Source organism: Pagrus major, chromosome 2, assembly GCF_040436345.1.
Source record: "Pagrus major chromosome 2, Pma_NU_1.0".
NCBI lineage: Eukaryota > Metazoa > Chordata > Actinopteri > Spariformes > Sparidae > Pagrus > Pagrus major.
The window spans coordinates 7,281,030-7,302,860 of record NC_133216.1 but is presented as its reverse complement, the minus strand read 5'-3'; the positions used below and the strand labels follow the sequence as shown (position 1 = coordinate 7,302,860).

General features: G+C 39.7%; 3 protein-coding genes across 3 annotated transcripts; 1 reads left to right on the top strand and 2 right to left on the bottom strand.

Annotated features, from left to right (window-relative positions):
• Nucleotides 1-6,545: 6,545 nt before the first annotated feature.
• LOC141009461 (transcription regulator protein BACH1-like) lies at nucleotides 6,546-11,988 on the bottom strand. The gene is made up of 5 exons (XM_073482101.1): nucleotides 11,879-11,988; nucleotides 10,491-10,748; nucleotides 8,477-9,643; nucleotides 8,181-8,387; nucleotides 6,546-7,728 (listed from the first exon to the last, which is right to left on the bottom strand). The coding sequence occupies exons 1-5, from the start codon at nucleotides 11,969-11,971 to the stop codon at nucleotides 7,342-7,344; spliced, it is 2,112 nt and encodes a 703-aa protein (XP_073338202.1). The 5' UTR covers nucleotides 11,972-11,988; the 3' UTR covers nucleotides 6,546-7,341.
• Nucleotides 11,989-12,046: 58 nt separating this feature from the next.
• On the bottom strand, nucleotides 12,047-17,818 carry usp16 (ubiquitin specific peptidase 16). The gene is made up of 18 exons (XM_073482089.1): nucleotides 17,550-17,818; nucleotides 17,290-17,356; nucleotides 16,993-17,189; nucleotides 16,794-16,897; nucleotides 16,581-16,693; nucleotides 16,231-16,481; nucleotides 16,039-16,134; nucleotides 15,795-15,925; nucleotides 15,615-15,702; nucleotides 15,028-15,109; nucleotides 14,801-14,892; nucleotides 14,666-14,719; nucleotides 14,395-14,562; nucleotides 13,573-14,257; nucleotides 13,224-13,318; nucleotides 12,931-13,017; nucleotides 12,680-12,824; nucleotides 12,047-12,588 (listed from the first exon to the last, which is right to left on the bottom strand). The coding sequence occupies exons 2-18, from the start codon at nucleotides 17,348-17,350 to the stop codon at nucleotides 12,467-12,469; spliced, it is 2,571 nt and encodes an 856-aa protein (XP_073338190.1). The 5' UTR covers nucleotides 17,351-17,356; nucleotides 17,550-17,818; the 3' UTR covers nucleotides 12,047-12,466.
• Nucleotides 17,819-17,852: 34 nt separating this feature from the next.
• Nucleotides 17,853-20,575, top strand: rwdd2b (RWD domain containing 2B). Its single transcript, XM_073482113.1, has 5 exons — nucleotides 17,853-17,902; nucleotides 18,172-18,385; nucleotides 18,486-18,553; nucleotides 19,818-20,186; nucleotides 20,285-20,575. Exons 2-5 carry the CDS (start codon nucleotides 18,173-18,175, stop codon nucleotides 20,535-20,537), a joined length of 903 nt encoding a protein of 300 aa, XP_073338214.1. The 5' UTR covers nucleotides 17,853-17,902; nucleotide 18,172; the 3' UTR covers nucleotides 20,538-20,575.
• Nucleotides 20,576-21,831: the final 1,256 nt, after the last annotated feature.

The following is a 21,831-nucleotide window of genomic DNA, read 5'->3' as shown; positions in this document are numbered from 1 at the left end:
GAATTGTTTCAGAATGACTAAAGTTATGTGAGAACATTACATCCTTTAATCTTTTATTTCTGGATGTTTTGGTTTTGATTGCTCACTCTCTCGTCAGTGCAACATTTTCCTTTACTGGACGGAGATGTTATCACATGATTTTGGGTTACATCAAGAAAATCTTAGGTCGTGTAGTATATCTTTGAAATTGTGGCTGTACCATTCTGCATATTTGATTGTTGTGGTACTTTTCAGTTCTCTTTTCATCATTTGTTTTTGGTCATTTCTGGGGAACAATCTCCATGAGACACTTCTCTAAGGTTATCACGGAACAGGGGTTATGAGTTAAGTTGTTGTTGGCCTGCACTATAGAAAATCTACTTTATTATACATACTATTTTTGTATACTTACATATTACACTGTATCTCACCAAGCATTAAGTACTTCAGACGAACCAGCTGTTATGCAATTGCAAATCACTTCACCCATATTCATTCACCATTGTGTGAAACAGTGCATCCAGTCAAGCATTTAAAATCGTTAAAATGGTTTACCAATGCGCATAATATACAGCAACCAATCCTAGAACAGTTAGGATATAGAGTGATAGCCGCTGGATTCAGTGTCATAACTGGTGGTCACTTCAGTCATCATTTTGGCTGATGACGCATGCCGTTTGCTCAACGGTAGCTCCTCGCGTCCCTGAAACACCTTTCTCTACGCCTGCCCTGATCAGGCCCATATTCACTTCACTCAGGCTTAGGCTTGTAAATAACATCCTCATTAGGTAGTGGATTACAAAAACATATTAAACTCTCCTGGTTCAAAAGTGTACAGGCCCTGTCTCACAGATTAGAAAATCCTGCAGACGTAATGAAATTCTTCTCCCCCCAAAATCTGACAAGTAATACTGAGCCTTGCTTGTTTTGTCTCTGTATTATAGGATTTGTGTCACATTAAAGATGATGTGACAGAATTTAAGGTTTGAAATAATTCTGCCGATGACTATGGACAGCTGAGTGGGATTTGTAAACAACAATAATTACCTCAATTTGTAATTACTATGTTTTTGAAAGAAGTGTGTTACCTACACTGAGTCAATTAGCACATGGAAAAGGTGATTTTTGATATTTTTTTGCATTATAGCTTCAAAATAATACTAATTTGGATGTGAAAGCCCAAAAGATGAATGAGAATCCAATGTTAGTGTTATTTGTTGTTAGCAAAACATCACCAGTATGCACATAATAACATTGCAGTCTTAATTAGCTCATTTGTATTACTGGAGAACAGATTTTAATATTCATAAGTTAGGGTAAAAGTGTTCCTGGCTACAATTGAGTGTAAGATTTAAAGTGACTATGAGGAACTTTTAAGTGTTTATGAAAAAGTCTCGGGATTCCTCTGATGATTATAAATGATCTGTAACAGCAAACAAGACCATCAGAGAAAAGACTTCTATTTTAATATAGTTATTATTAATGCTGTGCTCGGGTCCGATCACATATATCACATATAAAATCACATATAAGTACATTACCTCATCGCAATCCATCCTGCGGCGCTGTCTCATACCGCTTTTGTCAAATGGGCCCGCTACAGTCAACAAAAACTGAAAGTTCCTCGTAGTCACTTAAAATGTTTAAAAAGTTAGAATTTGACCATTTAACTGAGTGCGATTGACCACGAACAACAAACGCAGACACATACAAGACATTTTGACACGAAATCGGGACTCAACTGGTGCAGATTTGTACTATTGAAGTGTAAATACAGGAAAAATCAGGATGAAGATGACAGAAGACTACAATCAACCTCTCCTCTGCTGTGGAGTTGTGAAGTGAAGAAGTATTTAAGTCTAATGATTTTGACCCGACAACCGTTGAGTGTTTTTCCTCTTTGAAACAACACTTTGCTTCTACAATTTTATCCAACATCTCTCCCTTTTACAACTGATTCCTGGGACCTGGGTTTTTTTTTTTAAGTGTCACAGAACAATGAAGAGACACATTCTGAAGGCAGTGCAGGATTACAAAGTGTGTTTCTTTGCCATACAAAACACTTACTAAAAGAAACACACTTTACCTATCAAGGGTATTGATATTTTAATTAATTTGATTTTAATGTTATTCTATTCATTAATATAGAGTTATTAATAAAAAATAAATCCTGTATCCTTGTTAAAAATGTTTTAAATTGTTCCTAGTGCAGCACTTTGAACCACCAGCACAAGTGCTTCAACTGAATTGAAAGTTAACTGGTCATCTTTTGACTACATTTGATGATGACAACATTTTGTTACTAATCTAGTTGGTTGTGCACTAAACCAAATCAGCAACTTCGAGGGATATTCTTGCTGTCCAGCTGCCAGTTACAATATAAACAAATATTTGGAAAATTCTTTCTATTCTGCTCTCTCAACACCAGCTCACATCAAATGCACGATTAACCTACAGAATGTGACTTTGTTCGAAGGATGATGACTTTCTTCAAACTTTGGGGATTTTTACTGCACTGCTAAGCTGCAAAAAAATGACTTTGCTGAATCTGACTCTCACAACAGCAGAGTTAATTAAAAACCAATGTACTTGGCAGGATTGCAAACATCATTCTTGCTTTTCCAGTTGGCTGTTGACACTGATAAATTCTGACATTTCCCCATGACTGGTTAAGTAGTCGTTCTCTGATACTGTATGACTTCTTCGACAGATCTTGTTCTGAAAAGCACTTCACTGCTTCTAGCGTTACAAATGAAACACAGTGAGGACTAATAGGACAAGAAAACAAGTGTGAATGTAATCTGTCACTGTACAACCAGCTGTTTGTCAATCTGACGGTTGTAGACCAGGGTGCTAGCTAGCTGGGGTCGTCATGTCCCCTGGCTTCTCTCATTTCTCTGGGAGATTACAGTATTATGGTCCTCATTTATATAATCCTGTCAATGGGATACAGCCCCCTTCTCAGCACTACCCCCAAAATTAAGTTCATAGTGACTGCAGCGTGTAATCAGTTAGGATACAGTAGCTCAACAGCTTATAAGATGATTATGTTGTGTTGCAAGAAGGTCATGGACCTTATGCTGGGATTGATTACACAAGTATTGTGTCTATGTTTGTCTTTCTCTAGGATTTTGACCCCTGCTAAAGAAAGCCCCAAACTATATAGATGTCCTTTCCTTAGTTGCGCATTCAGGGGTCCATGACAGAAGTCACTGCAGTGCCACTGTTCTTATTAATGTAAGTTATGATGTTATGCAGGAAACAAGACAGAATTTGAAAGCTAATTCACATATCAGTCTATCGTCTGCCGTTTACTGAGGTGAAGACCAAAATGATCCTATCAAGGATTTTGGTTTATATTAGACTGATGTTCCGACAATTGGATTGTGTGCTTCTCTGGACAACTTGTGTTTGTCTCAAATTGAAAGTGGATATTGAAAAGTTATTTTAAGGAACCACAATCTTGTAACCGTTGCTGCTTGACCTACTAGATAACATTTGTATCTGTGGCGCTTGAAGAATAGTGTTAGTCTGCAGGAAAAGTCCACTCAGCTAGTCCACTCATAGTGTTCGTCAATTTTATTAGCATATATATTCTCTGCCAGATGTTTTAATTTCTAATCCTTGTTTTCCCCCTTGCCTCCTGTTTCTTAATCCTTGCTACCTAAGTACTGTGGAGTCTGTCTGTCAGGGGATAATGACTGGAATCAATGTGAAAAAGGAGGTAACAGGGACATTAACCTTTAAAAAAATAAAACCATGTGTTATGTTACAAAAGAAAACAGGAAAAAAATAAATAATTGTTATTTTATTGACAATTCATACTGCCATTGTTTCATTCTGATTTAAAAAATATATATTTTAATGAGAGAAAAAAACCAGAGAAGGGGAGACAGAGTGAAATGACACATGACAAAGTGAGAGATCATTCAGATTTTTGGTAAAAAATAAAATATAGGCTCTGACACAGAAGATATATCAAGACAGAGACAGAGTTCAAGGGGGCTTTGCATTAATCTCACGTTGTAATGACAGTTTAAGGTTTTGGTATTCTGATGAATTCCAGGATTGGGCTTAAACTGCTTTCATTTTGTTTGCTGGTCTTTAATCTTCTAACCCTGCGTTCTTAATCAGAACTCAGAGCAGGTTTTTAATCTCGCATGAATGAGGCCGCGGATTATGGGCCTCTGACCTTGCCATGCTGCACAGCTGCTTCCTTCTCAAATCAAGTTTCTCTTCCTGTGTAGCTAGCAAAAGAGGATAATCTTAGTTTTTGCGCTACAATGCTCCAAAATCCAAAGTGTGCATAAAAGACTCGGGAAGAATCCTAATTTTTGAGAAGGAACTTTAGAAATGGGTCCAATTCATATAATGCTTTGGTATTTGAAGGTGATGCCAGCTTTGACAAACACAAATTTGAGGATTTTTCTACATATGTGTCATGGCAGCACAGGGAGATGATATCTTATCTCTGTGGCATTATCATCTAATCCTTTTGACTTTTAGATGCAACACCACTTGTTGAGTTTAGAGTCGCAGCTTTGTGTGTCACTGTGAACTAACAATGACAGCGTTAGTTCACTTCTCAAAGATAGGTATGACTTTTAATAGTCGCTTCAGGGTTTCTGATGTTATTAGCCCTTTAACCTTGAGGATTGCTCTCAGGGCAACACAATGAGATTGCTTTTTCTTTCATTGTCCCCAAGTGATGCAGTAGCCATTTGAAAGAACACAAGACAATAAGGCCAGTCTCCCTGACTGAGAGATGTAAGAATTCGTATCAGAAGACAAACAACACCATTGTCAAAATAGCATCTTCATTTTTCAAAATTTTGTTTGACCAAGTGCAACACAAGATCCTCACCGCTCTGAAATAAGTTGGAGTACTCAGACCAGTGGCAGTTCACATTATGGCTCTGTGAACCCTAACAAATCTTTATCTTAGTTTGCTGTCACAGCCCAAGAACGGATGATCAAAGCCCATAGATTGTATTAAGTTTCGGTGCTATCCATTATAGACGAAATTTAACTGACTGTGTACAAAAGCTATTTTTGTTTGTCTTGTTTGTAATTAACTTGGTGTGTCTTATGCTTTGACCTGCGATGACGTGCACCAATATGCTACAATGCAAAGTCCGTATAAGAACTAGGTTGCACTGATGCAAGAGCTAGGGTCAAAAGGATATTAGGAAACACCAAACAGAATGACTACTTTTTAAAGCTGATGAGGATGACACAGATTGTTTCACAACAGTTGTCATTAAAAGGTCTTTGGAGAGCAGTCTAACAGGTGCCATGTTAGTAGCTAAAGCAGTGTTTTTTTGTCAGATGGGAGCATCAGTAGCTTGTTTCTTGTATCTGTGATTTATTTTAGAGTTCTTTGTGTTACATTTTCCTATGAATGACAACCAGCCAGTGTAACCTGCCCCACCTGTCGGTATCAAAAGTATCTGCAATATCTCATTTTTCAAGTGAGGAATATCTGCTGCAGTTAGTCAAAATAAAGGCAATGAATGTTACAACTGCAATTACATTATGTTTTATAGCTTCTGTTTATTTTTGGGCAATACAAAAGCTCAGGTACCGTACTTTACTTTTCTTTTTTATATGTGTAGAACTGGCTTAATGTTGACTGAATGGCTTCTTCCTTGTGCCCAATCTGCATCCTACGAAACATCATTGTGTACCTTTGTGAATAAAATAAGTGCGTTCAATGACATTACGCTTTTACAAAAAGTGAAAGCAGCATGTGAGGCTGCACAGTTAAGTTTGTTTAAATGACAAATACAATGATTTACAATTTACGAAATGCAAAGCATTAAACTTTGTATTTTATACTTCACTGATTAACAAGTCTGGAACATGACGTATGTGATTTCACTCAGAGAGCCTCTTTCCTACATCTACAGCACACAGAATGTTATAATAGACTTCGCACAGCAGGGTTACATGGATGGCTAACACATAGGCCTACACCTTACTTTTTCTAATTTCCTGTCTGCAGAGCCTCTGGGTACCTTCACTCTTTACATAGCTGAGGTCATTTATCAGCCTCATCTGACTCTGCCTTTAACTTCAACCCTCATTAATTCCAATCTTAAACAGATTTAAATCCATAGACAGCCGTTCAGGTTCAACAGTTAGATATCAACAGTAGTAATAGCAAATACTTGTACTATCAGTTGGAAATGAATGGATTTTGTCTCAATACATGCTTCCTCTTCCTCATTTAAGAACTCGATACCTACTTTCTTTCTAAATATCATTTTAGTTGTATTGTGTCAATCAATGTGGACAACACTCTGACATCAGTAACACTCCATGCTGTTTCAAGTTTGTCTTTACTGGAGTTTATGGCTCAAAGTTTACAAACGTTCTGCAACTTTAAGTCTTGATGTCCAAGGAAAAACGAATACTATATTATGGAGTTCTTGATGGTCAATTAAGGGTCAGCATAGCTTGTGAGGTAAATAGAGTTGTGCTTCCATCTACTGGCCAAACTTTGGTACTGTTTATCAATGGGGGGAGATATTCCTACTTCTTGCTAGTTGAAATAAAACACTGAATTGGTAACAAAATGTTGTTTATTTAAATCTGTAATCGATGAAAGCATTTAATAAAAAAATACTCAACATGAAGACAGACCTAAACGTAAGAGAGAATGCCATCAAAATGGGCTCGGGGTTAATGTGCAACAGTGCATGAGACAAGAATATACAAAGATTGCCTTTATCTGTCTCTATTCATACTAGACTACTGCATAAGGCACGTTTTGCAGCAAATAACATCATTTCTTATGTTCCCCTGTAACACTTTCAGACACACTGGAACCATTCCAGTCTGTCTCAAATATTCATTCCAACTATCCACTGGCATTCAAGTTATGCTGTTGAGAATTTGTGTTAGCTGTAACAATACCTCATAATCTACTGTTAAAGTTAAAAGTTCTGTTAGTGCTGTGCATATTTAATCAAAGAAACAGCATAATGGAATAATACAGTATGTGTGAAGAATAAAATGATAGACAAATAAGCCTAAAATGAAAGAAACATCTTATTGTGGGGTGGTTGTGCAGTGCGAATTATTTTGGCCATTTGGGTTATGAGTTTCCCTGAGAAAAACAAACTCAATTTTAAGAAGCATCCTCATAATTTACAAATGGAAACATTTTGAGAATTACCTGAACATTGTCTGCACCTTTAAAATGATTAATACTGGATTCTGTGTTTACTACAGTGAAATGCATATTAGAAATACAGCGAAGGAAATCTGACATATGTCTATGTCACTTTAAAATACCGATATCAGGCAGAAAGTCATTCAGTGAAATACACAGGAAAGCATATTTATCCCAAAAGGGGATTACAGTACATTGTTCATGTCCAGACAGGTGTTGAGCAGAGATGCAGAATCAGGACAGCTCTGCGGAGAACCAGCCTCCTCTGTCTGTGTGCCGGCCTCTGGCATAGCAGTTTGAACCGAGCCTGTATGTGACTTGCTTGGGTCACACTCTGAAGAAGAACTTACCATTTCAATAGAAATCTGGGACTCCTCATCTTTACCCACAAGGCTAGCAGAGGAGAAGGACAAGTCTGGTGAGGAGAGCTTGGCAAGAAGTTGCAGGTGGTCCTGATCCGAGCCAGACTCGATGTTGACACTCTTACATAACCCGCCCAGACTCTGCCGTGTCTCCTCCAGGTTTTGCTCCAGCTCAGTTTGCTCCTGCAGCAGCCGTTCTTTCTCGGTTTTCTGTTCAGAGAGAGACAGTAAAGCTGATTTACGTACACGACTCTTTTTCAGGGTATATGCCTTTTTTTTGACAAAAACTTTACTGTAGAAAGGGTTACAAGGTCACTCAGTCAAGCTCTGCAAATATTTAGTCATTAGTCCTCAGTTTTTTCTCTGTTAAAGAGCACAGCACAGTAGTATTGTCAGCTTCATGTCATATACCTAGCATAATGGTACAAAAACACTTTTGTTTTCTTATGTCAAATGGACAAGAGGTGAAGGGAGGGGTGAGGGCTGTGCTGAGAACTTGTTCAGGAGAAAAAAGTACTTATCCACTTTGCTGCAGTGCATATTAGTCACCACTAGATGGCAGTCAAGGTCAATATGCACTTATAGCTCAGGAAGGACATTAAATTCAATCTTATCATGTTTTGACAGCATGTTGAGAATACCAGATAGTAAAGACAACTTACTAATTTTTTGATTTCACATTCTAGTTGCTGTATGCTGTCTAGTTTTCTCTTTCGGCAGCGCTGTGCAGCGTCACGGTTTTTACTTCTTCGGCGGACGTCGTGGACAAACTCCAGCTGATCTTGGGTCAGATGATGGTGTCTCAGGAGCTGCTGGAAGGCACTCCGACTCAGCGCTGAGATCTGGTCCACTGGGAATGGGAGCTGAATCTGTAGAATATACAGTTGAGGAGTTAGATTTATTTTACCTAACATTTTAAACTGTCAATAACCAAACATCAGCTGTGAATTACAATTACCTCTGCAGCCCTTTTGTTGTTGGCCTCAGTATCTCCATCTGTATCCAGATCTGAGTCGTCCCCAGAGTTGAGTGAGGAAGACATGTAGGGGCTCTTCTCTGACTGGGACAGGCTGTCAGTGCGTGGTGCCGGGTCATCACCTACTTCAAGGTCCTTGAGGAAGGGACAGTCTCCTACACTGGAGCTCAGGTCCAGCTGCTTCAGCCAATGAAAGTCTGATGCTTTTGCCAGATTGTTTTGGTCCATGGGATCCAGGGGGAGGGGTTGAGCCTGAGTTGGGCATAGATCAGACCAAAATCCCTTTGCCAGATGTTCAGCCACCTCTCTCTCCACGCTGCTTCTCTCCCCAAATCCCTCTTCGTGGCTCAGAGCAGTTAGTGTAGGGTCTGAGAGATCACCTGCCATCCTTCGTTCAAGGCCAACCTCAGTCTGATCTAATAACTCACTGCAGTCTCCGGCCCCTGATGTGTTGAGTGGACATGAACGGGGGTTACAGTTGGTTTCAGCACCAAGTGTCTCTACAGTCTGTTTAACATCGCTGCTGGCTGGATCAATGAGTTCTGGCGGATTCACATCCCCTGGGGTTGACAGCTCACAGGGTAAGCCACAGTCTGCCAAACTCAACTCACTCTGATTACACACATCTCCCATCTCTAAAATGTCTCTTTCGCAGAACTGTGAGGGATGATCTGCTTTGTCGGAGTCTGGGCATGACAAAGACAACATGGGACACACACCATTTGCGGATAACTCCAGAGATAAGGGGGCCATTTGTGGGCCGCAGTTCTCCAAACAGAAGTGTTCTTCCGCGCTGTCTGTCTGACCCTGTGAGGTCTGAGGACACTGTGATGGGAAGTCTCTTTGTTCATCACCTCTTGAACGCACTGAGCTGTGTGACTCAAATGATTGTGGTTGGCTGCTCTCTACACTGGAGCCAAAGCTGGCACTGGCATCCCGGCTCCGACAACAGGCTCTACGCCTGACCTCCTGTGAGGTTCTTTTGCCTTCAGAAAACTTTGGGATGAGGAAATCAAAGCAAGCTGACTCCAAGTTATGAAATCCCAAAAACTCAGCACTGCTGTGAATGGCATGAATGTTTTCTTTGGTGAAGGGCAGCTTTGATGTGTAGGCAAATTGAAGCAAAGGTTCAAAACCCTCAACGGTCACCTGTTGAGAAAAGAAATATAGCAAATTGTTATGGTACAACAAAAATCACACCATTATAAATCAATACAACATGACCATAATAGAAAGGTGACCAGCTAATAAAGGAACTAAGTCAGATCTACCGGACTGTTTCATACATGTCCTAAAATCTATGATTTAAAGTTTCATAAAACTGCTATTGAAATATATGACAGTAATGACATACTAAAATATAAAGCTCAGTGTGTACTAACACTTTCATCTAAAATGAACAAAGCTCCAAAGAGCATAATGCTTCACTCTGCAGGGCTGACACACGCATTATTGTCACAGACCTTGTGATGTACAAATGCACAGCAAGCTAAAAACTGCTGGTAAAAAATAAAGATGTCAATGTCTGTGTTTTCCATGCCAAATCTTAAAGAAGGCTTTCTAGTCCATGTCATGAATAATAAAAATGATAGTGAATTTAGTCTTGTTCAAAAACTTTGGTGGCTGGTCTTGCACATTCACTCTGCAGCTGCAGATACTGCAGCTTTCTGAGTGTAAGTGCAAGAGTTTCTTTGGTTTAGGAAGCCCAAAGTGCATTATTAAAATTGTGCTTATTATGGACTTCTGAGTCGAAATGTATTGCTATCCTGATAACGGTGCTCAAGTTCATAGGTGCCATATTTCCAACTTTGAGCACTCATATATTTAAAATAGAGCAACTGAATTCAACATGGGCATACACTGGTAACTATTTATTTATTGTAACTATTTTATTGGAGAGATAGTTGTAACTAACAATACATTAATGCACAAATCAAATAACATGCAGTGTCGGTTTTTCTTCCCAACCCCTTCAGTTGAACAGCAGGACACTGACCTCATCAGACAGGGTGATTATGGGATTTCGTGAGGTGACACTGGTAACCCGGCTGTGAAAGTAATCGCTGCAGGAAGCCAAGACAGAGCAATGTGCCCGAAAACTCCTGTTTCCCACCACCACCGTCACATCACACAGGATGTCTTGCTGCCTCTGCTCATTTAGACACTGGAGAACGTGAGCACTGTGCACTGCAGACTGAAAGGTGAACACTGACGAGCGAGGAGCGTGGTGAGACATGGTTATTACAAGCTCAGCCTGAGAGACAGAGGGAGAAATCAAAGAAACCTTCACGATCACAATGCAGTTTGTCAGAATAGACCACCTTGATTAGTCAATTGACAGAAAACTAACTGGTAACAAGCTTGATAATTCATTGGAAAAATATGTATTTTTTTAAAGCAAGCATGGCAAACATTCATGGGTACCTGCCTCTCAAATGTGAGTACTCTCTGGTTATCTTTACTCTATGACAGTAAACTAGATATCTTCAGGTTTTAGATTGTTGGTAGGATGAAACCAAGCACTTTTTAATACTGTTACTCCAAATGAACATCTCAAATATGTCACCCCAGATGATTCTTCTTGGCCTTACTGAAATACTCAAAACATAAAAAGGGAGTTTCATGATTTTATAAAACCACTGCAAGTGTCTTTTCACCTCAACTATTGTACTGGGCTGCGGATCAGGTCACCGGACAGTCAAATGACCTGTCCTTACGCAAGAAACTTGAGTGTACCTTTTCACTTAACAGGCAATTAATGACAACGTAAGAGTTAAGCTAAACGCGTACAACACAATCTAATCATTTAAATACATTATAAGATTACAATAACTGGTTATTATTACAGGTCATTTCTCGTGGGGTCTCCACTTTGGGGGACAACATCCACTGCTTCTAACTTTAGCAAAAGAGAAATACCGATGGTGTTGCTAACTTGTGTCATCATTGTTGACTACGCTAAAGGATTAGCTTGACAGCTAACAGTTATGAACAGTGGCGTACTAATGTATCTGCAGCGAGGACAGACTTGGCTAGTAAGTTGATTTTTTTTTTTACTCTTTAACTTGGACAGCAAGTTTAAAATGCTGATTCATGATTAGCCAAGTTAACGTCACCCAGCTGGGCCTGGCGAAAATAACACAGTACACATCGAAAATAACAAGGACAAGGACATTACGACACTAATGACAACATTTTAATCAACATGTTAATGTTATGGTCAGTAATATAAAAACGGAAAGGCTTTAAGCTAGGCCAGACCGCTAGCTATTACAACACACCGAGCGACCATTTCTTCCTGTTTTTGCCTTAAAACTCCCAACCTTCAGAAACAATGACTTTACTGTTTTTATATTCATTTTAAACGGCCAAATGTTCACTGACCTGCCATGTCAGCTTGATAACTCTGCCATGGGTAAATTTGGGGTAGAGAGAAGACGTTTCTGGCCATCCGGAGCCAGACTTTCCCCTCGTCATGTGACAATTTGGACCAGAAGCTGTGTTAGCACTTACTGCGCATGCTCAGTGAAAGAGAAATCCAGCACACAAGAAGACAGGAGAAACTTTTTTTTTCCCATTCTGAAGCATTTCATTACATGACATGATAAAAAATAAACATATAAATATTTCTTTTACAAATTTAATTTCCCCAACTTAGATTTGTCTTGAAATTGATTTTTGTCATGTGTACAAATTGAATACCACAATCTGTTCAGTGTCTTCGCACTATTCAAAACACAGCCGTTCTGTTAAATACTTGAAACACTGTGTGACACCACTGTAATGAAAATGTCGACACTGTTAAAAGTCTCTTCTGTATAATCATATCATTGTCATTATCATATCATCACAGGCCAGTTTGAGTCACTGTCAAAACGAGCCAAGCCTCTTTGAGATCCCATATATACTGTGGAGCCAAAGCAGCAGCAGGTTGGTTTGTTCGGGTTTCCTGAGTAGTGAGTCCTGGTTTGATTAGAGGATTCTTTCATAGAAGAGGAGGTAGGCTTGGCAACCCTGGACTTTACTCTCGCTGACGGGCTGAACGCTTGTGTCACTGATATGGAACCAGGATCCTCTGGGTGGCTCTGCATCTCCTGAGAGACAACGACGAGTTACTGGAGATACTTCAAATATTAGGACCAAGTTATTTTTTTTTAAATGATTGCCATGCCTGGGTACACCTACCTTGTGCTGCAATTCCATTGGATGAGGGTTTAGGGCCCTCATGTCGTACTTTCACATAGGCTGTGTAATGACCCGACCTCATTGTTCCGCTGTGCTCCACGATACCGTACAAACTGTACAAAATCTGAGTATCTCCTGCCTCGTCCTGTTTGGAAACAACTTCTTGTTAGTGCTCAGACTATAATATAACAATGACATATGTACAAGTAAGCCTATGATATTTAATAAAAGCTGTTAAGTCCAATATTTACCTTGCATTTAACCCCACAAAAGGGAGCTAGATCCAGTATCAAGGGGAATTGGACATGTCTGTTCACCTTGCAAATGCTGTATCCATTCTAGAGGAAAAAAAACAAAAGTGATCTCATTGAAATGACTTACAAGGAAATGTTTCAGTGCATTACAAAAGACAAAAAATGATAAAAACAGAACGTGTCTTGCTCTTTAAATAGCTGGTTCACAGCTGAGTGAATAAAAGCAGCTTGGCTGACTGTCAACTGGATCAAAAGTATAAAAATGCTGAAATTCTCTTGAACTGTCCTACCTGTTGAAATCTCTTCAAATGAAGTGTAAGCACTGGTGGGGGAGAGGAGATCAGCATTTGCTTCAAGGCATCAGTGTAGACATTCTTCTTGGATCCTAAACAAAGCACAAAAAGTCGAATTTAATTGAGCCCCAAATGGGAAAAAGCTTGGACAAAAAGACACAGCATATCACGAGGGAAAAGACCAACGATACGCAAATTTATTGGCTTCTTGCCCTGTTAGAATTACTGGATTGATGATAGTGTATTGAACAACAGCCACAAACATGTTTCATTTGTAATTTGTAATATCAAGAACAAAAGCATATCAACAATAGGTCAAATATGATTATGGAGATATTCCTCATACCTCCAGCTTTGTCTTTTGGCTGGCGTTTAGTACATGTGACACAAAGCAGGCTGTTGTTCTGCGTAAGGGTTTCCACTTCTGTGAACTGGAAAAGGCATGACTGCACTGAACACTCTTGTTTCTCAGGGGCTGTCCTGGTTGCCATCGTGTGGAAGGCCAGCTCTGGATCCTGATTTACTACAGTGTACTCTTTAGCCTCCAGGGGCTCATCTTCACTCTCCATGACTTGTTCTGTAGCATCAGAGTCTTCTATGAAGGCGTCATCCAGGGTGACTTTCTCCATGTCACTCACCAGCTGTGTGTCTTCCTCTTCTTCCTGATCCATGTCAGATGCTTTGTCATCGTCTATGACGCTGTCCTTTGAGTGTTGCTCCTCCGATAAGACAGTGAAACGGTTGCTGACCGATGACGTAGTTGATGAGTCGCAGTCAACAACTGAATCGTCGTCCTCTTCTTTTTCGTTCTCATCCTGGACCGTGTCTGGGTTTTTCTGCTCCTGTTCAGACACACTGGTTTGTGCAGGATTTCCTTCACTCAGTGAAGTTTCCTCGTGCATGTCATTGTCAGCATTTTCCCCATCATTTGCATCTGCAGTAGGATCTGTCTCTTTGCTCTCTGTCTGGCTCGGAGATGTGAGACTGTCCAAAGTGACTCTGCCCTCAAACTTCTGCTGCCTCTTTTGATGCTATAGGCCAAGACAAGGAAACAATGCACACTATTTCATTTATTCTGTACAGTGATTAAACACCCATCCATCAAAAGATAAATTCATGGTAAAATAAAAATGTAATTAAATTCCACTATATAAATTCAGTTTGGTACCTTTGCCTGCTTCTTCGCCTGCTTCTTCGCCTTCTTCTGCTGGTACTTGCTGCCGGCCGCAGTGGGAGTGTCATCAATTCCATTTGTCAAAGCAGGGCTGTTTCTGCCACCCTGGCTCGACTCAGAGGTGGTCTGAATTGCTTTTTTCTGGTTCTTCTTTCTGTATGCCTGTAAGATGTGGTCACAAGAGGGCACATGCATGTAAGACAAATAAATCATGAACAATTAACGTTCCAACTCAATGTTAAAAAAACACTAACAGGGATTTTACCTCGTCAGCAACAGGAAGGGAAAGATCCAAAAACATCTCAGTGACTACAGACACCTGTAAGCAAAGTAGAGGCCATTTAGCTTGACATCAGCACAACACCATCAGGTGTCTTCAATGTTTGTCAACAATACATACCGTTTTACACTGCTGACACATTATAGTGCTGGTCATTTCCCCACCAAAAACGTGGTCCACAAAGTTTTTCGGAAATCCATTTTTCTCATACTCTGAAATCAGAACTTCATTGTCAGATGGCAACATTTAACTACTAGGTGTACCTAGATTGTATACTATAATAAGATCCAACACAGTTTTTGCTTGCTCACATGACAATGACTACGAGATGTAGCCAAATTCCTTACCTTTGACTAGTGTTTTCAGCTGCTCTCCATCTGTGCCTTTTTTAGATTCTTTCAATGCCTCAGTGATCCCTGAGCTTACTCTCTGTAGAGACAAACACAATCTTGAAATGATGATAAAAATAACCTTTTGTGAACCATAAGAAGGATATCTTATATAATATAATAATTTTATATCAGATATAAGATGCACAACCCTTTCACAGAATCGCAATAATTTCAGCCTCTTCACACTCTGATTGCATTCGTGTAAAACCTCTGCACTGTGAAAATTGGCAAATCTATCATAGTAGCTTTCTGGGAAAGCAAAGTCTCAGAGGTCATTAAAGAAAAGCTCTTTCGCCACAATTCTTTGCATTTCACACATAACATGTTCCTCGATTTGCATTAAATTTAGAGGCTGACTTGGTGCCAATGGGCCGGAAACAAGGAATCCAAGTACACAGTTCAATGCGAATCAGCTGGATACTCTGGTGTCAATAAAATACTGTGCCATGCAACAATAGCCACTTGTAGAGCTACAGTGTCCATTTCAAGTGTAAATCTTTCACCAATGTGTATACAGACATTTATTAAAACTGAACACATACTTTGATCTCCTCAGCTCGCATCCCATCCAGAAGATAGCGCAGCAGCTCCTGACTATCTTGCTGCTGAAATCCTTTGAACCTGGCAGCCCTGCAAAAAGCAGACGAGACAATGAAAGATGGTAGAGAGTATATTTTAAGCACATCTTAAGGCTCAGTTGAACTTGAACTACTTGCTCTCACTTTTTACAAACTTGTGTGAACAACTCCCGCGGTGTTACCACACCCTTCTTGGATTCCTGGATCTCATTCAGTAGCTGACACATAGCCAAAGTCAGGGATCCAGGTTGGTCCAACTGTACTTTGATAGGCTCCTGTAATCATAATAAAAGCAAGTCTTTAAGAATTAAACAGTGTATTTTTGGTAGGAAAAACCATAGCATTTTTACTGCGAAAAGAAAATACTTAAGAAATAATGGCAACACACCAGTTCTGAGGAGGCAACAGGTTGAACGTTAAGACTTGTTTCTTCTTCTGTCACTTTGTTGAGAGTTCGTCTTAAGAGCTGTGTTTGGGAGAGATTCTGGAAAAGACAATGAAAGCAATTAATAATTACTCAACGATTTAGGAAATCTGTCATCTTAATGCTACACTAGAATCCTATAAAGCACAATCTTACCTGAATAACTGCATTAAAGAAACATGTGTTTCCTAAGTTGCTCAGCCCCTTCACTAAAACGCCACCATTGTCTTCAGATGTGCCGTTTTTTTGTGATTTCCCAACCGTCTCTTTCTTGACATTTTTCTTTGGACGGTCCTTGTTTTCTTTGTTCTCCTTGTTCTCCTTGTTCTCCTTGTCTTCCCTTTCCTCTGCTTTTGAGGGCTCTGTCTTCTGCTCAACTTCCACCAAGTCGTCTTCCTCTTTCACTCCTGAACAGACAAATAGAACATGGTTATAAGGACTTGTAATTCCAACAAACCTTACAAAAAATACCCCACAGTGATCCTAATCTCTCCAACGGGACCTACTTTTCTGCGGCCTCTTTATGGGATCTGCAGAGGTTTGTTTTTTCAGGTTGGTCACCAGCTGAGCCAATTGTCCTGTTCTCGAGTACTGGACTTCATCATCACATAAGTAACACCTGAAGGTTGGGCAACACATGGAAAAAAGGAACAATTAAAACACAGTTATTAACACACCACAGTGAGATTAACACAGCACAGCAACATACTCGTACTCACCACACACTCCAGTTGTCCAAACTGATCACCAGGCAATGTGGATCTGACCGTGGAGTCTCATAATGTTTGATGGCATGCTGATTCTCAGAGGTTCGTCCACATCCCTGGTAGAAAAAAGACACATCTGGTCATTTAGCATAACGTCAATTAATACATATACTTTTAAAATCTAAATGATCAATCGGTTGAATACACTCACTCTATGGCCGCATTTCAAGCACATCCATACAGGTGCTGTTTCTTGCTCCTCTTCAGACTCCTGTTGCAGGGTAGTGCTGGTATTTCCTTTATTTTCTTCATGCTTACAATCCTGGCAACTCGTCCAATCAGAATTCACAGAGAGCTTCTTTATTAGAGTTTGGTCTGTTCCCTTCTTAATGTGTCTGCAGGATGGACCTATGAAGAAGAAAAGATGGAAGTAAAACACAGTGAGAAGCTCTCTCTAGGCCTTCCACAGGTTGTCACACAGCCATGAAGATGATGACACATTCTTTACCTGTCAGGTCAATGTCATCATCCTCTCTGGAGCTCTTATCCTTCCCCCGTTTCTTTCCCATTTTCACCTAATGTTCAGCACAGGAGATGGATGAAAATCAGACAGCAGTGCTCTGAAGTGTCGTTAGCTTTGGCTAATGGCTACATGAGATTATAATTCTGCTTCACACAATTTAGTACCAGTATATTCAGTGTTAGAAGCAAACAACAACTAATGTAACGTTTAAATTCACGACCATCCTCATGGTCTAGTCAACTTACTATATTCAACGGAGCCTGAACCCGTCACAGTTTTTCAGTTTCGTTTACTTTGAGTGGATGACTTCACAAATCCGGACATAGTTCACTTTGTTTACGAATTACAGCCGTTACATAAAATACGTAATGTAAGAAAAAAAATGGCCCCACAAAGTTTCAAATTCTCCTAAAAAAAATCACTCCGCTGATTTGGCAGAAAAACCCCAGCTGACACATGCAGACAACAGAGGAACAAAATGTGATGGTGTCGCTGTTTCTGCTGATCAGTACGTGTGTTTCCGGTGTGCGTCGCTTGAAAGAGTCCGAGTGGAAACAACGCCCGATGACTAGCTGGGTGCTACCTTTGCAGACGCTCGGTTGTTGAATTAGCCTGCTTGTTCTATATAGGCTTTATACCTTATTTAATCATATTCAGTTATTGTTACACGTTTGACAACACTTAAAGCGAGTTAAATTTAGTTGCTGGTAAACAAACATGTCATTTGTTAGCGGAGTTGTGAATAATGACATGTGGCATAACGTTAAGTTAAAGCGACAGTATCATTGAATGTGGAGACAGAAAGCTGTTTAAAAACAAGATTTTTTTTTATGTGACACAGTAGTGAAGATCTTTTGCCTTTAGCAGCATGTCTTACTTGGAGTGGGCAGAGTCTCAGCTTGCAGAAATGGAGCTGCTGTCCAGCATGTTTCCCACCCAGGAGGAGCTGGAGATGACAGACCAGCTGGCACTAGCTGAGCTCAGGGAGTATGTGGAGTGCTCAGACTCAGCAGACAGCCCTCCACCCTCCAGACCTCAGTTTCTCATCAAACAGAAGCTGGACACTGCAAGCATGGAGATGGTACCCGAATAACCGACTGTCATAGTATGTCATTGTGATTTAAATGTGTCCATAAACATAATGTTTTTTTTTTCTTCTCTTATTTTATTGCTCCATTCAGACAGATGTCATTCTATCCTGTGCTTATCCATCTGAATATCCCAGTGTGTTACCAGAAGTAACAGTCCGGTAAGCCATTGTTCACTTCTGATGTGTGGTAAAGGTGATAGGAGACAAGAACTTAACTAACTAAATTACTTGCTATTATCTCTTCACATAATTGTGAAGATTGTTGAAAACAGAATATCGCAAGTGGGCTGCAACTATCGATTGTTTTCACCATTTATCAAATAATCGTTTAGTCAGAAAACTGTGAAAAATGCTCATCACAATCTCCCAGAGCTGAAAGTGACATCTTCAGATGACTTCTTTTTCCCAACCAGCAGTCCAAAACCCAAAGAAAAGCAGCAAATCCTTACATTGGAGAAGCTGGAACCAGCAAATGTTCGACATTTTTGCTTTAAAAAGGAGTTAAAAGATTAATTGATTATCAAAATAGTTGCCAACTAATTTTCTTTTGATCAACTAATCGATTAATCGTTGGAGCTCTCCTTGCAAAACATCAACTTGTTCACATGACCCAATGTTAGGATGACCAGTAGAGACTGTATATAAAGATTTGTATACTCAAAGATGGTAGCAACTCATCTGTGTTGTACGTGCAGGCTTCTCCAAAAGTTTTCCATTTGGAGGTCATGTGTTAACAGGAGCCTGTAATGACATGTCAAATCACGTCCTGCAATTTGACAGCTTGCAATACAAGCGACAACCTACCCTGCAGCAGGAAGCAGCAGTCTGAACTGCAAAGGGCCACAAAAAGAAACCAAGGACAACAGTGTAACTGGTTTGGTCTAATATGAAAATTAATTGGTTACATAGATGAGCAACAAAATAATTACGCAGAAAAAAAACCGAGTTATGTGACTGTGGCAAGAATAAGAGGATATTTTCTGCAGTTATGACCTTGCTTTAAGTGAAGAAATCTGCATGGTTGAATGCGACTGGCATACAATTTGCTATGTCTGTCGATGAGTAGTGGGAATCACAGCTAAAAGCTCATTTTCATTATAAAGCTAAGTAAACTTATAGAAGCAATTGTGGATAGGGATATATTATTTAAAATATTATGTATACATAATCAAGCAAAATACTTTAGCAGCAGTTAAGGACAAACACCTTGTAATTTGCTTTCAGAAAACATTGTATCAGGAGTAGTCATTCATATCAACCTCCTAAAGATCTGTTCCAGTTATTTTATGCTATGTCACAGTGCAAATAAGCCTCTTGAAGATTTCCTTTAGAAGTTTTTGTTCCCAAGGGTTCAAACTTCCAGATCCAAAGGCCTTGAATCATCTCTGAATCCTTCTTACAGCATGTTTTATTTGTGCCTTAGGTGTGCTGGTCTCAGCAGGGCCCAGCAGACACAGCTCCACTCAGAGCTCAATGCATACCTCACGGAAAACTGCCAGGGGGAAGTGTGTGTGCTCTCTGCTGTGGACTGGGTGAAAGACAACCTGCAGCTCTTCATTAATAAGAGCTTATCAGCAACACTGACTCCTAAGAAAGAGTCTGCTACTCCACGGCCACAGGAAGTGTTCAGCCGACTGTGGATTTACAGTCACCACATCTACAACAAGGTGAAAAGGAAAAACATCTTGGAGTGGTCCAAGGAGCTGGGCCTGTCAGGATTTAGCATGCCTGGGAAGCCTGGTATTGTGTGTGTGGAAGGTCCTCAGTCTGCCTGCGAGGAGTTCTGGTCCAGGTATCTTGAGCGTTGTTATTTTTAGCAGCTGATGTCACAGCCAGAAGCTTGCTGAGGTGCCAGGTTTATTATTTTCCAAACTTTTTCCCATTTCACAGAGTGAAGGTTCTGACATGGAAGAAGATCATGATTCGACATAGAGAGGATATTCCCCTTGATCGTCAGGGCGAGGACAGCGGGACTGTTGAAAGTATAGACTCCCTGCGCAAATTCACAGACTTTGAAGAGGCTATGTTTGACCCCCATGGGAACAGAGGTAATCACATGGACCTTGGGCAGCTCTACCAGTTTTTAAATGAGAAAGGCTGTTGTGACATCTTTCAGATATATTTTGGCATTGAAGGGAGGTAGTGTTCAGACCTCGAGAATAAATATACATGGCTGTTTGACTTGTGGCTTGTCATTGACATCACTTCTCCTGAAAATAAGTGCTTACTTAAAAATGGAAATGCATTCAATAGTGTCAAAGCTTTTCTTTGTCTTACAACCAAGCACATAAATGGACTGAGCATATGGTCTCATGCTGATAAACTGATAAATGAACCACTTTTTATGGATGTTGCACAGCCGTCACACATGGGACCTCATTGGAATAAAAGGCAGAAAAAAAACATTTATGCAAGATGAGAAACAGAGTTATCACTCTTTCAGCTAATAGGCATATTTTTCCAAAAGGAGTATTAAAACTGTGTTTTTCTTAGAGTTTTCTCAAGGACCTCAGTTATATTTGCAATTTTAATACTCCGTATGCATGTGCCACAGATCACACCTTGCCCTAGGTGTTTCTTTCCTCAAATGGCACCACTGTGTATTACCACCAGGCTATTATAGGATTTTCAGGTCTGATACCACATTAATAATTAGACAACATAGTCAACAATATGCTGGATATCTGTTTATGAAATCTGTTGATTTTCCTCTTATGAATTATAGATAACACAACTGCAGAAAGTCTCTCTGCAATTTTCTTTGAATGATTAGTGTTTAGATAAATTGTGCATAATTGTGGATTACACTCTTGCAATTAAAACGTACTCTTATTGAACATGAATCACATTTTTTAGAAACTCCCAAGACTGATATGGAAATTAAAAGAAAAAAACATTCATATAGATTTTTATATGGATTTTGTTCCTTTGGGGTTCAGTGTCAAGGCGATGACTACAAATATTTTTTTTTTCATAAATATTTTAGAAATGATTTTGTTAGCAAAGTGCACTTCATACAGTAAGCACTTGTACACTATATCTATGGAGGTCTGTAATCAGTTCATATTACACAATGTACCTTATGTATTCTAATGCTGTAGAAATGCCACTGGAGATTATCTCCTTTAAGGAGTTTGAACCCTGAGTGAGCATTTCAGTGTTCAGGCTTTGCTAAACATTAACTGATGGAACAAATGAAAATTAACATATTGTACTTTTTGGTGCCCTTTTTTTTTACCAGGGCTGTGTAGATCTATAGTAGACAACCTAGTGAGCTCCAGATCAACACAGAGTTATATGATCAAAAGAAATCTCAAGTACACACGACGTTAAGCCGAAGCCGAAGCCAAATGTTCAGTGGATACAGGCACCAGAGTGAGGTAACCTGCTCTGTCTACATTGCCCAGCAGATGGCAGCATTATATAATCCATGTTCA

Excerpts from the sequence above, each read along its gene's own strand:
- LOC141009461 (XM_073482101.1), bottom strand. The coding sequence starts at position 11,971 with ATGACGAGGGGAAAGTCTGGCTCCGGATGGCCAGAAACGTCTTCTCTC. Across the intron at positions 8,388-8,476 it reads ACAACAAAAGGGCTGCAGAG|ATTCAGCTCCCATTCCCAGT; the intron begins GTAATTGTAATT and ends TATATTCTACAG. Across the intron at positions 7,729-8,180 it reads AATGTGAAATCAAAAAATTA|AAAACCGAGAAAGAACGGCT; the intron begins GTAAGTTGTCTT and ends CTCTCTGAACAG.
- usp16 (XM_073482089.1), bottom strand. The coding sequence starts at position 17,350 with ATGGGAAAGAAACGGGGGAAGGATAAGAGCTCCAGAGAGGATGATGAC. Across the intron at positions 17,190-17,289 it reads TGATGACATTGACCTGACAG|GTCCATCCTGCAGACACATT; the intron begins GTAAAGAATGTG and ends TCTTCTTCATAG. Across the intron at positions 12,589-12,679 it reads CAATGGAATTGCAGCACAAG|GAGATGCAGAGCCACCCAGA; the intron begins GTAGGTGTACCC and ends GTTGTCTCTCAG.
- rwdd2b (XM_073482113.1), top strand. The coding sequence starts at position 18,173 with ATGTCTTACTTGGAGTGGGCAGAGTCTCAGCTTGCAGAAATGGAGCTG. Across the intron at positions 18,386-18,485 it reads ACACTGCAAGCATGGAGATG|ACAGATGTCATTCTATCCTG; the intron begins GTACCCGAATAA and ends TGCTCCATTCAG. Across the intron at positions 18,554-19,817 it reads TTACCAGAAGTAACAGTCCG|GTGTGCTGGTCTCAGCAGGG; the intron begins GTAAGCCATTGT and ends TTTGTGCCTTAG.